The following is a 14,517-nucleotide window of genomic DNA, read 5'->3' on the forward strand; positions in this document are numbered from 1 at the left end:
ATGCACCTCACTCCAACCATTTAAAGCAAAGCTATTGGTCTTCGGGGTTTATGCAACGCAAAATCATGTCCGCTGATCATCATCCAGTCCCAAATAAAATTTCTGCGTGGATCGGGGGTCTGCGCGATTATCGTGTTCCGGTGGAGTCCTTTTAGTCCTTTTAGTCCTTGATGGGGGTCCGATGGGGGTCCGATGGGGGTCCGGACAAACCCTAAGGGGAAACTCTTCAACTGACCTACTGCTCTAGGTACACCGCGAGTGGAGTATCGCATGCGTGGAGTATCGCATGCGTGGAGTATTAATCTTTCGCGAGGAACCATACAGATCCATTATGATTATGCACTGCGTTTCATGTGGAACAAATGTATTGCTTGGTGTTTGGAGGAACCATGGGAGGCCCAATGCTATTATTATCAATGATTGTTATGATAACATATGTGTTCCTGTACATCTTGATTGGTTCTCATATCCCAAAATCGTCACAATCTGATTGTTATGATTCGAAATACATTCACGTGGTATGTAGTGGTATGTACGCCAGAGCTGAGCATTCTGCTCACGCTCACGCATGTGGCCCTCGGCTATCCTCATTCTTTGTGGCGTCGGCACTGGTCGTTTCAGTGGTTTCAGTGGCGGGGCGCTGGACCATCTCCGAGGCTCATGGTAGCTAGACCGAAGAATGTCTCAATAGACTGAACATGTTTCAGGCGGAATAGCCGGCCAGAACAAGGGAATGTACTCCGTAAGAGCATACGCGACAAGATTCATCATGGAGGCTAAGGAATCATCCAGAGCCCCATAGTTGAAAACTTAGTGGCGGTCATCCTTAGGCATACGTAGACCCATCATCGACAGCATATTTCCGGCAGGTCCGGCAGTGCCAGCCTGACCGTGAAGCGCCTCCAAAAGATTCTTGGCGAGATTGATATTAGCATTATCATCGTCATCATAATCCTCGGCGTTGGCATCCACTTCGGTGACCTTTCCTTTAGAGGCATCGCTTCCAGACGAGAGCTGCTGTTGGAGCTTCTTTCTGTTGAGATCCAATACGCCGGTGCCTTTCAGTTCGGCTTCCATCTGCCGAGAGAGTTCTTTGATCTGTTCGGTATCATCCTCCTCCTCGTCCGCATCGAGATCTTGAATGCGATTTCGGTTCAGTAACGGTGTTGCAAGGGATGGGCCTTGACCAGCAGAAGGTATTCCCATCATCTCTTTCATCATTCGGGAGAACTCCTCTTCATCAAATGAAGCTTCCTTGTCCTCTCCGTCGCTGCTGAGCTCGTCTTCTTCATCATCGATGTCGACGTCAGAGTCGGTATCAAATTCATCAAATTCAGCCCCATCAAAACCTGCCGAGGTATCATTCAAGAATTCCTCAAAACGGGCAACGATTCTTTGTAGATTTTCTTGGGCACCTGCATCGCCAAAATTCCCTCCATCCTTCTCTTTGCCCTTGCCCTTGCCTTTCAACTCCCGATCCAGATCTTCAAAGCTGATATCCATCCATTTTTCATCATCCTCTCTCTTATCCCATGTCTTGTCGATTTCCTCATTAGTTGGTAGTTCTTCGTCGCCGGTCTCCACATCCTCCAATACTAGCTTCATCTCTCGAACAGCTGCTTTGTCTTGGTGGTGAGGATCATAGAGTAGCATTTCAAATCCACATGCAAGCTTCATTCCAGTTTCCGCACGGGTGTAATCCGGTTCAATGTCGACCGGCGGCAATTTCCCTGCCCAGCTGCTTGGAACAGGGAACTCTTGACTTTTCATTTGGGCATAACCCACGCGAGTAAATCGAACGCTGACCGTAACCATGTCATCTGGTTTGAAAGTAAGGTCGGAAGAGTCCTTGGCGCGGAGAGGCTTCAGGGCGATAGGATCACGGACGTAGAATGCCTCAACGGCGGATGAGATATATGCTGGCTTCTGGTGAAGTAGAAAGGCGACCTTGCGAGGAATGGTCACCAGGGCGGAGTGAAGATTCTCTGAGATTTGCTTGGGATAGTTGCGGAGTCTGTAGAATGCCTCTTCTTGGATCATGGTAGATTTGATGAAGCAAGTTGGTTCCTCCTGGATGATCTTTCGAGCTTGAGGGAAAGACAGCTTCTCGGTAACTTTCTTTCCAGTATCTTGTTTGGGCTTGATTATTTTGAGATCTCCTTGGTTGATCCATACCTGGAAAGAATCATTATTCAGTGAGTCGCTGAACCTGTGGTATATAACGGAAACTTGAAGGGGTGGTATCTTACCCTGTTGTCAGCGACCTCGGGCTCCAACCATGCAGGAAGCGTGCCCGCGGCTTCGATGAGCAGGAATTCGCCATCACTATCCACAACCCTGACCCAGATATCTTTGTGACATTTTGTCAATTCGCGAAGGATGTACACAACTACCCACTCGTCTTCAATTGAGTCACCGTAGTTGGTGCGACCGCTAAGATATGACATTCCTGTAGATCATCGTCAGTTGTTAGCAAAATATATAGTACAGAACAACCAATCATCGATTTCCAAAATTACTCACCATCATCTTTGTTAATCTCAAGGCGAAAACTTTCCCGTTGCCAAATGTAACCCTTCAGTAGATCTTTCGTCAATTCCGCGGCAGTGCGCTGCACTTCGAGCAATCGGGCCCTTAGTCTCAGCCGCTTCATCGATAACGGCGGGGCGGGGGAGGGTAGATAGTAGATGAAATACTCCACAGAATCATCGGGCAATTCAGGTTTAGGGATAGGACGAAAAGTGGACTTAAACCACGCGATATCTTCCTCGGTCGCCATGATCTGAAAGAAGTGTTGAAGTGTTCAAGATAAATGCGATCATGACCTCATGGCATTCCTTCAAGAAAAAAGAAAAAGCGGCGAAACTTTGGACCCACTCGTGACCACGCTAAACCATAAGCGGCTAGACATCAACAGTCTTCGACTCTCATCGCAACGTGAACATAACAACGTTCTTGCCAATACTTTCCCCAACTTTACTCCCGATTCTCTGGGACAGTTATGGTCGCGCGTTGAACGCTCCTGACACGTCCGTCACTTGGTCCCGGCACAATGGCGTTTCCCTACATCGACACGCCGCGCACCGAAATCGACGGGAACGCGACTTATCTCACCAACGGCTTTCGTAGCGTGGGACGAACACATTTATCAGCTCTAGATTCGGTGGAAAACTCATTTCATACGCCTTCAAAGGATAATGACGTGATTAAAGGGTTTGATAATGGGAGGAGACGCGTCCCCGATACCAACAAGCTCGGCACCCCGCGCGCCAGCAACAACCCCAAGTCGACACGAAGCGCGTTAAGACACCTTCCTTCAGCAGCTCCAGCGAAGGGCGAGTTCACACCACTTATGAGAAGCGCGACAAAGAACAATTATCTCCGACACGCCTCAACGGCGCGAGGAACTGACGGACCGAAGACTCCGGGTTACATGCGTGAGACGAGTCGGATCGCCCACACTCCTGGATTACCTACAATCGATATGTCCGATATATATGAGGAGGATGCGACCGCTGATGAGCCGACTCCTATTCCACAAGCGGCCAGCAGTAGTGTTCAGAGCACACCTCTTCCCGGACTTGGTCGAAACGGTGGAGGAGTTTTGGGAGATGGGCAGAACATGACTCTGAAAGAACAAGAGAGGGTTTGCTTCCCTCTGATTCCCAGACTGAGATCCGGCGTGTACTGACTTTTACAGATTATCGACCGACTTGACAAAGACAACTGGAACCTCAAGCTCAAGATTCACTACCTCGAAGAACAACTGGAGAAAGCCGGTCCGGAATACAACAGCGCTGCTCTCAAGGAGAATACAGAGCTGAAAGTCCTACGGTTGACGATGCAACGCGATATTTCTCGGTACAAAAAGAGCCTGCTCCAAGCAGAACGCGACCTGGAGGACTACCGGCAACAGCTCGCCGAGATGAGGGAGAGATCTCGGCGGAGACAAACCGATGAAGAGGTTCAACAAGAGATGGATTTGATGCGCGAAGAGGTCGATTCCCGCGACAGAGAGATCCGAGAACTGCGGGAGGAGCTGAGACTCGTCAAGGACGGCCAATCCCAAGAAGTCGAGAAGCTTCGAGATGAGGTTGAGGACTTGGAGGCAGCTGTCCGAGAAAAGGATCGGATGATCGATGAGCGCGATGAACGGCTGGAGGAGCTGAGAGAGAAGGACAATGAGAATGAGGCCGCTGCCGAGGTCCAAGCCGAATTCGACCGCGCAAAGGAACAGATCCAAGAGCTTCAAGACAGCCTCGAGAAGGCAAAAGCGGATATGGAAGATGCGGCCTACACTGCTAGACAGGCTGTGGACGAAAAGCATCGTGCTGAGGAGGATCTCCGAGAGCTGCAGGATGAGATGTCAAATAAGTCCTTCACAACAAAGGGGCTTAGTCGACAGCTTGAAGAGAAAAGCGAGAAACTCGAGGAGGAGATCCGTGCTCTTCAACAAGATAATGATTCACTTCAAACCGAGCTGGACAGTAAAGATCGATTGATATCGCAGTTGGAGGAGCGTTATCAGACCACTCAGCAAGACCTGAGGAGCAATACTGGCAAGTTGGGCGAGGAGCTGGAATCGGCGAGACGTGAGCGAGATGTGGCACTTCAAGAGCATGAGAGAACATCTGCTCGTTTGCAGGAGGCTCTCGAAGAAGTTCAGCGTCGAACCGAGGAAAAGGAGCTTCTAAAAACTCGGCACCATGCTCTCACTGATGAGTCAGGTGGTCTGCAAGGTGAATTGAATCGAGCGCAGTCAAGAATTCGTGAACTTCAACAAGCCGTTGAGGAGTCTACCAACCGTGCACAAGACAACCAAAACCTCCGCTGGCAACACAAGGTGGAAGTTGATCGACTGCAAACTGAAATCGAAACCCTCCAGCATGAAATCGAAGACAAAGAAGGCATTTTCGCACTGGAACAGGATCGCTGGGAGAGTACAAAGCGGACATTACAGGCCCAGAAAGAGCGAGCGGAGGAGTCAGCATCGGGCTACAAGCGAACCATCGAGAGACTCCAGGAAGCGGAACACACTCTTTCTGGGAAAGAATTCAAACTTCAAGAGGCTATCGACAGTGAAAAGCATCGCCACACCCAGGAGGAAGCTGTCCTTAGTCGCCAAATCAAGGATTTGAGTGATGAAGTCACACAGAAGAGGAATATTGTTGATGAACAGCGCAGTGACCTTCTCACTGTGCGAGAGGAGCTTCGAATCTCTCGACGTGAGGAGCACTCTCTTCAAGAAAAGATCCAAGCCTTGGAGGATGAAGTGGTGGTCTTGCAGTCTAGCTTGGCAGATGAGCAACAATATGCCAAGGGTCGATCCCTGAAGGGATCGCCTGACGTTGATACTCAATTGCAGAAAGCTATTGCTGATAGACAAACTCTCCGTGACCAGCTTGCCAATGCCCATGTTGAATTGCATGATCTGCGAACGTCTATGGTTGAAATGGAGACTGAGCGAGACGAATTCCAAGCTCAGATTGAAAGAGCGCAGACTGGCGATGACACCACTCGATTTGATCGCGAGAAACTGGAGCTTCGAAAGACGACAACCCGCTTAGATAATGAATTGAAACGTCTCCGGGACGACAAGGCGGCCTTGATGGAAGCAAAAGAAACCCTTGAAACCCAGCTCGGTTCAGAAATTGAACGTGCAACAGAAGAGGAGAGCCGTCTATCAGCTGAAATCGACCGTCTTCACGACAAGCTGCTGGCTGGCTCGGGCAACAGGGACAGGGAACTCACTTCAGCAAAGACAAAAGTGCAACGACTCGAACGTCGCATACAGGAACTGGAAAGCATTATTTCTCAGCAACCTGCTGCTGAACAGGAGCCATCAGCTATCCACGGTGATCTTTCTGTCCTTCGTCATAGCCTCGAAGACGCCCGCAAGCGCGAAAAGTCTCTTCAACAACGTGAAGTTGAATACAAGAGCTCTACACGTAACTTGAAATCGCGGATCTCCGACCTCGAAAAAGACCTTCACGATGCTATGATGAACAAATTGGATTCTAATTCCCTGCAAAACTCGCCATCTAATAAGCTTCATGAAGAATTAAGGAACCTCCGCAAGCAGCTCTCCGAGGCTCACCGGTCTCTCAAGGAAGTGAAGGTGAAGAACCGTGACTTGGAGCGTGCGGCCATGAAAGAGGAGGATCAGAAAGATTTACATGAATTGCTGAAGTCATCTACTCTGGAAGCCGAAGCCCTCGCATTGAAGGTCTCGGAGCGGGACTCGCGTTTGAATGAGCTTAAGGCTCAAGTTCGTCGCATCCGTGAAGAGCGCGCTTTTTGTGTCCGCAAAGCCGAGGCAGCACTAAAAGATCTGGAGACATTACAACAGCGCTACGTCGAGCTCGAGAGAGTGTCACAAGGCAAATCAACCAACAAGAGCCGACACGAGAAAGAGATCCGTGGTCTCGGCAAAGAGATTATCTGGCTTCGTGCCCGTCTACAACGCGAGGAGAAGTTCCGTCGTGACCTTGCTTGGAGTAAGGGTCTTATGGAACTTGGTGAACGCGTTCGTGTAGCATGGTTCGTTAATCTTTTCGCCCTACTAACTCGAGTGATGAGCATATCAACTAACGAGAATCGAAATTTAGTAACGAAGCTGATCTCCGCATGATCAACGAAATGGGTGTCCGAGCTCGTGATCGTAATCCAACCCGAACACCACTTGGCAAATTCCGCACAGCAATCTCCTTGGTAATCGCCGCCACTCGCATGAAAAAGATGGGGCAAGAATGGCGAAAGACCAAGAAGCTTGGCGAAGGCTTGAAGCGAGCTAAGAGTGAGATGCTCAAGCGTCGCGAAAGCTCAAGCAAGAGTATACTCGGTGCATAGAATGATTGATTTGTCTATCTTGTTTATTATGGCTTCTTTATTTCCAGCGTCATTCACATTAACCCCCTGCCACGAGAGATTCCCCGACATGTCATGTATACACTTGGTTTTTCCTTTTCTGTCTTGAATTTCTTTGTACTGTTTTTCTGCTTTGGGCGTTTTTGGGCCATACTCTGATCCAAGTGATGGGACTTGATGTTATCATTGTACTGGGATTCTGGCATTGCCGAGCATAGTCATTTTGGCGCGAATCAAATGAGATTTGAATGTTTCAGTACTCCTCAAAACATAAGTTGTCTTGAAGAATCTCCAACGTGTGTCCTTGTGCTTCCACATCATATGCAAGCTAGCATGTAGCTGTATGGACTCTCCTGGGCTTACCTATGCATCTGCAGGTGGTATGAGTTCTCCTAATCTCGAAACCATCGTAACATAATCAGTATATTTGGCCGGCCTCACTATGTATAAGAGCTTGAATATTCAATTTCCAGATACTATACCAAACTAGAAATTAGCATCGAGCATTTAACTTGAAGTTGTTCATGCCAGGATCGCTGATAATAGTTGTACAACATATGCATTCTGGGGTTCTCCCCCTAGAATTCCTTTCAACCTTGAAAAGGCATCGATTTTCATAGACAGGTAGCTGGAAATAAAATTAACTTAACTTTATGGTAGTAGAAAAACAAGAGAGTGCCTATGAGTAGAGAAATTAAAAGTGGTAGGCGGCTTAGTAGTTAGAAATAGTTAATGAACTGGTGGTGGGTGCCTGTAAATCCTGGTGTTGATATGGGTTCTCAGTTATAGGGGTAAATTTGGGAGTCAAGATAACCATCCGCATCGTAGTAGCTCAGCGGGCTATCGTGTCTGTCCCGATGTGATTTGACACTATGATACCATAAGACTAGAATGCTGGGACTGAGGGTTGTCAAGTAGCATCAGCGAGCGTGAGACTTGCCTAAGTGGAACACCACCGTGAGAAAGCATGCAGCGGACTATGTGAAAGATTTCTGCGGAGCCTTTTTCTTTTTTGCTCTTTCTTTTGATATCATTTTCATATTTTTATCTATTTTATTGGATTTGTTATGATTTTTTGAAAGTTGAAGCTGGCATCGTCTTCTCATTTTGAAGCCTCACTTGACACAAGCATCGCGAAATCTGGAAGTCCGCGGTTCGATCCCTGCTCCCTTCATTTCTTTCTTATTCTGTCTTCTCCACTACCTTTAACCTTCCAAGGTTGTTGATAAAACCCCTTCAAGTGCTTTTGTTTTTAACCCTACCTGTACGGAGTACTTTATCCAAATATCAAAACCATACTATTTAAAATCCAACCTAGGTAATTTGTTAGTGCATCCAAAAATTTTAATACGGGTATATGGAGTACAATGCCTGGATCCAGTACTTCAACATTCTCACATTCCAAGGGTCTTTCTTCTCAGGTATGTATCAACTAATAAGCCTCTGGAGGTTATCTCCAGGCGCATGACCCGTGCTCACGGATATCCGCTCGGGCCGTTCCGCCGCTTAAAAGCTTCTAGCCAAAACCTTAGAATCTGAACTTCAACTGTCAATTCACGGGAGCCAATTTTTGTCAAATTGAAAATTTGAAGCATTAAGAATCAAGCGTTACATAGTGAAACTCAATTACATCCATGCTTTTGAACAGATACTCTAAGACCTAAAATGCGGTCTAGAGCCATTACGATCCGAGTCCGAATCTCCCTTCGACCCACCCCCAACCTTCGAAACATAGAGATTGGATGCATGATTCAACCAGGAATAGGTGCACCACAACCGCAGTACTTGCCTTCACTACCAGTCGACACGTTGTCGCCGCCGAAGGCATACTGGGCTCCTCCAGAGCCACCACCGCCAGGATTCTTTCTATCCCAGGAATCGCCGCCGCTGCCATAGCCACCCTTAGGCTTGGAGCCGTCGTACATAGCAGGATTTCCATAGCCTCCAGTGGTACCATCGCGAGAGCCGCTACCACCAGGCGCCTTTTGATCCCAGTCATCGCTACCACTGGCTTGCGATTTGCTACCGCCACTGGACTTTGAGCCCCCGACACCACCGTCTTCAGTAGAATAGCAAAACCAGTGGCAGTATCGACCACTACATTATCGTAAGAGGATACTCTTCAAACATTATGCGTACACTTGGTACATTCGAATGGAATCAGCTTACCTTCCATTGATTTCGGTGGCAGCGCCATCACCGATATTGGTGTTTTGAACAGAAGCTGCGTCATCATATGCGCCGCGGCTGGCAGCGAGAGGTGCATAGAGGACCAGGGACGCTAGCAGCAGCCCCGAAACTGGGTTAGATCCCAGCATTTTGGGTGCAAGGTAGGAAGAAGTGATTCAAATGTTGAGTCAAAGGTAACCTTGAAAGACAGATAGTCAAGTTCAGGTTCAAGTTGTGATCGTATTCAGATTTGAGCGGATACTACCACTAATACTTATATGTTTCCGACATCTGGAGTCCTCCGGCTTCAGTGGCTGATGGAGTTAATCCGGCTCTACTACATACTGCTAGTAAAACTCGAGTCCAACACTCCTGTGCTGTCATCGGATCTATCGTGCCGTGCAAGATTTCTCGTCGAGTAATTGTTTCATCATCGATTGTCCCTTTTCAAAGGAATAGAGCCTATCATCGCCCGGTGGGGATGTATCCAGATTCTTCAACATCCATTGAGTTCAAGATTCTTTGATATTCACCTGCTAGTAGCGTGCAGCATGATGTCTGGGCATAGGAAGTTCAAGTTGAAGTGGACTAGGTTTGATGTAACAAAGACATGCACGTGTGTACACCTGGGTCACGACGTTAGATTAGAGGTAACCTTGGAAATCAATTAAAATTTGAAGATACTAAATGATGCAAGATTTAGATAATTCGAGACCTCAAGTGCTCCCAGTACCTTTGTATCCTGGGTCAGTGGTTAATTCCCGGTTGCGGTTCATTGCATAGTAGTCTCATAGATTAAAGTGACCAGTGATATGCAGCATCACTTTTAACTTTTAGATGTGGAGGTCATTGTACATACCGAATTTGGGAATTCCATAGATCATCTGGAAGCTGCTACACCTGGGCAGTCTCTGGTAGTCAATGTTGTCATTGATGAGAGGAAATATCACTGGCATGTTCCAGGGCTCTTTTCCTCTCAGGGCTCCGGGGAGGAGTACAATTACCCACACGTGCATGAAGTAAGCTCGAAAATACTAGTAGTAATCATAGGTTCAAGTTTTCAACCCTGGAAGTTTACTGCCAGGGCTGGAATGCCTTTTTTGATTCGTTAACCATGTGATACAAGGGATATATGACCCACCGACATCTGGGACAGGATCTCCCCGGCAGCTCCATTCCACTGCGAGCCGACCCTTTAGCGTGAAAACTTGAACTTCATTACTTGAAACCTTCAATATAGTTCGCCTTTTTACTCACAAAAACAGTAAAAGGTATCTCTGGGCAGGATTGATGTTGTATTGAATCGCAGAATGAGGCGATCTCTGCTCGCAAAATTGAACCTTCAAGTTTAAGTTCCACTATGTGTAGTTCCGAGGAGATAGTCTATCTGTCCCTATTAACAGTGATCATTCTACCAAAAGTAATATCTTCTAGGTAATAACTTGAATAATTAGAATTTTCCACTATGTGGACCCAGGACGGTGGCTGGCTGAAGAGCGATCAGATCCGAGGATGCCGCTCCTTATATTCTAGGGCTTGCGGATACTACATGTGCAATTTCATTGCTACAATCCAACAAGCATTCTGTATCACTAGTACTCTATCATCTGCATGTAGACCTCTATTGAAATGTAGCGAGAAACAACTAGGTATTCGTACTGGATGTGGACAATCCCCCTTCATCATAGTAGATTACCTCTCGGGCTTGGAGCCCTTCGTCTTCAACCTCTGTCGTCACCTTGGCGAGTCATACTACGTTCCAGTAGGATCAACAAGGTAATTAACTAAAAGTGGTGTCTATATTGGACCCAAATTCTACTACAGCTAAGCATCTCTACCTAAGGACGCAGAAACATGGGTCAAGCTCGATTTCGATCCATACGTCTTAACCACAATATGGTGTTTCGGGGAGTTCAAAGTTTCTGGAATCCTATTCAAGGTCCATTGGATCTTAATGGAAGGTAAAGCTCGTTCTAGATACTAGCTGAATGCAGGACTCTGTTGATTTTGATACAGATTCCACGGGTCATACTATTGGCGTCGTCATGAAGATTCCTCAATGCATAGCCGTGAAACTCCTGAAGTCGTTGCATTGAAGCCTCTCAACAAGCTAATTTCCATGATGCGTACAACTCTCAGATCTACAAACAAGAACATGATGTACAAAACAATTTGTAACACTGAATTCGAATGTTAGAACTTCAGAACCTTGGAATAGAATTTGAAGTGAAATGCCTTTATAAACCCGACCATCCTCTGCCAACAGCCTCAGACAAGCATCAACTTGAAGCACCGTGATATCAACCACTCCTCTATCTACTATGATCAGTCTCAAAAATACCTCCCAGACTCGTTAGCAGTTGCCCACAGGCTTCAATAACTCCTAACTTTCGTTTCTAACCATCTTATCTTCCACAGAAAATGAAGCTCTCCCTGATCTCCCTCGCAGTTCTGGCCACCGCTGCCGTCGGCACACGAGTCACCCAAAGCGAAGCTGACGACTGGTACGACTGCACCAAGAAGGCCCTGAAGATGGTCGACAACGGCAAGGACGACAGCGAAACCACCTGCACCCTCTTCGAATGTCTCTGGAACAACGCGGAAGAGTACCACCGAGGTGGTATGTTCGGTGGCCTGGCCGGAGTTCTGAACGGTTTCTGTGCTTTCCGCGGTGTTCCCTTGATTGGCTCTTTGTTGGAATAGATGCAGTGTTCGCTCTCGCTCAGGCGCTCCTGTTAGTCTTCGATGCAGGTTTTTCCGTCATTCTCATGCAGTTTTTCCCTGTGTCTTGGTGCGAATGCAGTGGCTTGCGCGGACTGCCTGCTGGAAAAGTCAAGTGCCGCTATTATTTAATCAATTTAATGTTTATATAATCTTATATATTCTTCAAATGTTTGGGCTCGGAATCCATACACAGATAGAATGTGTCCACGGGTACAAGGCATAAAGCTGAGTAGTACAGATATGAGTCCCGAGGTCACTCTCCAGGCCTGTACACTATCATTTACAAGTCTGAGGCCAAAGTACTATGATTCCACACAAATCACTTGAGTGCTCTTGCTGCCTGTAGGTTCAAAAATATTAGACTCGGAGGGGGACTAATACATGTAGCACTTGAGGGATGGGAGGGACTCGGAAGTACAGCGAGGCGACATGATGCATAAGTAGTATCCTCCAACTACTACGTAGTACTTCAAGTTCGAATGCGAGTATTTCAAATCTTGATGATTCTAATACCCTCTTCAGAGCTTTCAGATCGTTCAAATTTTCTTTTCATTTAGTCTTGGGCTCTCTTATCGTATTACCAATACTGGGCACAACATTGAAGAGCTCCAGGACGGCTTTTATCACCAACTAAGCACAATACTAGTCTTAGATTTACTCAAGTTGTATGCCAATCATCTTCGGGCCGATGAATGGTAGCTCGGAAGACGCACCTAGTAGGCAGTAGTTTAGTCAATAAGACACTGTAGCCCACTGAAAGAAGATCAAGAATCGAGGGTCTGTAGTATGTGTATGTATCATAGCTTCTTCGTGAGGGCTTTGGACAGAAGATCCTCCAGAATCAAATCAGAAAACACATGGATATTTGCTCAATAAACGCCTCGCCATTGCCGAAAGTACTGGACACAAAATAGAAACAAAATAAAAAAGTCACTGCCGTTTACTAAACACCTGGTTCTTTAACCCCTAGCAAAAATCGAGCATTGTGGCCAAATATTGAAATGAGCCAAGAGAAACCCAATCACGGATAAGATGCGAGGAAGCGGAGGCATCTGAAGCATTCATCTCAAAGTAGCCCCGTCTCTCTGGGAGTAAGCACTCTTCCAGATAATAAAAAGGGAGATGAACCGAGAAGCATAAGACGGTCTGCGAGGCTGTCGGTTACGCTCCCTCGCTGCCAAACTCTTGAGTCCATTCTGAGTTTCTTGTTAGATCCTCTTGACTGACTGTAGGTCTGGAATTGTGGACTGCTTTGATGAAGTCCTTCAGAATAAGCGGGGGCTCAAGGAGTTGCTCCGCGTCTACATCAAGCCAGGACATTTCCGTTGCGCCGGCATCACCCGGTGAGCAGGGAGTGAGCTTCTCACCTCCATCAACCACGACCTGAAGCAGAATTAGTCAGAGAACGTATAACTAGTAGTTGGGGCAAGAATGGCTTACCTTCTTGTAATGGGTGGCTGTTTGAATCTTGCGAATGGGTTGCATCAGGGCATCCTGAACAGCAATACTGATATCACTACCTGAGTATCCCTCACTCATTTCAGCTAATGTTCGGTAGTCGGCCTGGGTCATTTGGCATGGTGTAGAGCCCACAGCCAACATGAACATCTTCATTCGTGCATTGATATCGGGCAAACTGATGTGCACTCGGCGCTGGAATCGTCGTCGAATGGCGGCATCCAATTGCCAGGGAATATTTGTTGCGCCCAAGATCAGAACTCCCTTGGAATCCTTGCCAACACCATCCATTTGTACAAGGAGCTCGGTCTTGATACGCCGAGATGCTTCGGATTCGCCTTCGCCACGAGGTCCACATAGCGCATCGACTTCATCAATGAAGATAATTGCGGGCTTGTTCTCACGGGCCATATTGAAGAGTTGCTTGACAAGACTGGGAAAATGTTAGCTCCATGTTCAGCTGAAACAACTTGAAGCTGCAGTGTAAAATATAGTCGCATACCGTTCGCTTTCACCCATCCACTTCGATACCAAGTCACTACTGCTAACACTGAAGAATGTGCTGTTCGCCTCTGTCGCAACGGCCTTGGCAAGGTGGGATTTACCGGTACCAGGGGGACCATAAAGCAGAATTCCCTTCCACGGTTGCCGCTTGCCTGTGAAAAGATGCGGGAATTTGATAGGAAGGATGACAGCCTCTTTCAATGCTTCTTTCGCGTTCTCTAAACCAGCAACATCTTCCCACTTGACATTGGGCTTGTCGGAGAGAATAGCACCCTGGAGGGCAGACCGCAGCTTTTTTGATTCTGCATCTTCGCCGTTATCGTCATCTTCCTTCCTATTCCACCGTAACTCGTCAGTGCCGTATTCATCTACAAGGAGGTCCATAACAGCATGGAATATGAAATTCCAGGCCATTTCAAATAGAAAAGCTTAATAAGAGCTCATAGAACGCAATCTTCTTACCCTTTCCCACTTCCTTGCGCTACCTTCCCATTCGCACCCACCGCACTCGGTTTTTTCCGCCCTTCATCAGAAGCCAAGTGATTCTTGAGCTTCTCCGCACGATCCATATACTCGCCGGTCTTCGCACGAATCATTTCCTTGGACCGAGGATTCTTCTCCCATTTCAAGGCCAGCATGAACAGCTCCAATGCGGAGTAGTACAGCTGATACGCCTTCTCGTACTCGCCATCGTTGTCATTTTCGATAGCCTTCTTGACCGTATCAATCGCCCGCCCCAGAAAATCCGTGTTACTCATACTGGCGAATCTTCTTTCTGGACCTTTTCGTCACGAT

General features: G+C 47.3%; 5 protein-coding genes across 5 annotated transcripts; 2 read left to right on the forward strand and 3 right to left on the reverse strand.

Annotated features, from left to right (window-relative positions):
• Window positions 1-810: 810 nt before the first annotated feature.
• On the reverse strand, window positions 811-2,779 carry N7483_000293 (putative regulatory factor Sgt1; the record flags this gene model as incomplete). Its single annotated transcript, XM_057083731.1, has 3 exons — window positions 811-2,175; window positions 2,250-2,449; window positions 2,524-2,779. 3 exons carry the CDS (start codon window positions 2,777-2,779, stop codon window positions 811-813), a joined length of 1,821 nt encoding a protein of 606 aa, XP_056949880.1.
• A 273-nt stretch (window positions 2,780-3,052) lies between these two features.
• N7483_000294 (putative spindle-pole body protein (Pcp1)) lies at window positions 3,053-6,849 on the forward strand (the record flags this gene model as incomplete). Its single annotated transcript, XM_057083732.1, has 3 exons — window positions 3,053-3,646; window positions 3,701-6,540; window positions 6,609-6,849. 3 exons carry the CDS (start codon window positions 3,053-3,055, stop codon window positions 6,847-6,849), a joined length of 3,675 nt encoding a protein of 1,224 aa, XP_056949881.1.
• A 1,769-nt stretch (window positions 6,850-8,618) lies between these two features.
• On the reverse strand, window positions 8,619-9,185 carry N7483_000295 (uncharacterized protein; the record flags this gene model as incomplete). Its single annotated transcript, XM_057083733.1, has 2 exons — window positions 8,619-8,964; window positions 9,037-9,185. The coding sequence occupies 2 exons, from the start codon at window positions 9,183-9,185 to the stop codon at window positions 8,619-8,621; spliced, it is 495 nt and encodes a 164-aa protein (XP_056949882.1).
• Window positions 9,186-11,457: 2,272 nt separating this feature from the next.
• On the forward strand, window positions 11,458-11,739 carry N7483_000296 (uncharacterized protein; the record flags this gene model as incomplete). The annotated part of the gene is made up of 1 exon (XM_057083734.1): window positions 11,458-11,739. The coding sequence occupies one exon, from the start codon at window positions 11,458-11,460 to the stop codon at window positions 11,737-11,739; it is 282 nt and encodes a 93-aa protein (XP_056949883.1).
• Window positions 11,740-12,921: 1,182 nt separating this feature from the next.
• Window positions 12,922-14,480, reverse strand: N7483_000297 (AAA family ATPase VPS4; the record flags this gene model as incomplete). The annotated part of the gene is made up of 4 exons (XM_057083735.1): window positions 12,922-13,143; window positions 13,201-13,651; window positions 13,721-14,056; window positions 14,185-14,480. 4 exons carry the CDS (start codon window positions 14,478-14,480, stop codon window positions 12,922-12,924), a joined length of 1,305 nt encoding a protein of 434 aa, XP_056949884.1.
• Between the last annotated feature and the right edge of the window lie 37 nt (window positions 14,481-14,517).

The sequence above is a fragment of the Penicillium malachiteum genome (assembly GCF_028827825.1).
Source record: "Penicillium malachiteum strain IBT 17515 chromosome Unknown utg000001l:1.0-8184562.0:1.0-8186909.0, whole genome shotgun sequence".
NCBI classification, from domain to species: domain Eukaryota; kingdom Fungi; phylum Ascomycota; class Eurotiomycetes; order Eurotiales; family Aspergillaceae; genus Penicillium; species Penicillium malachiteum.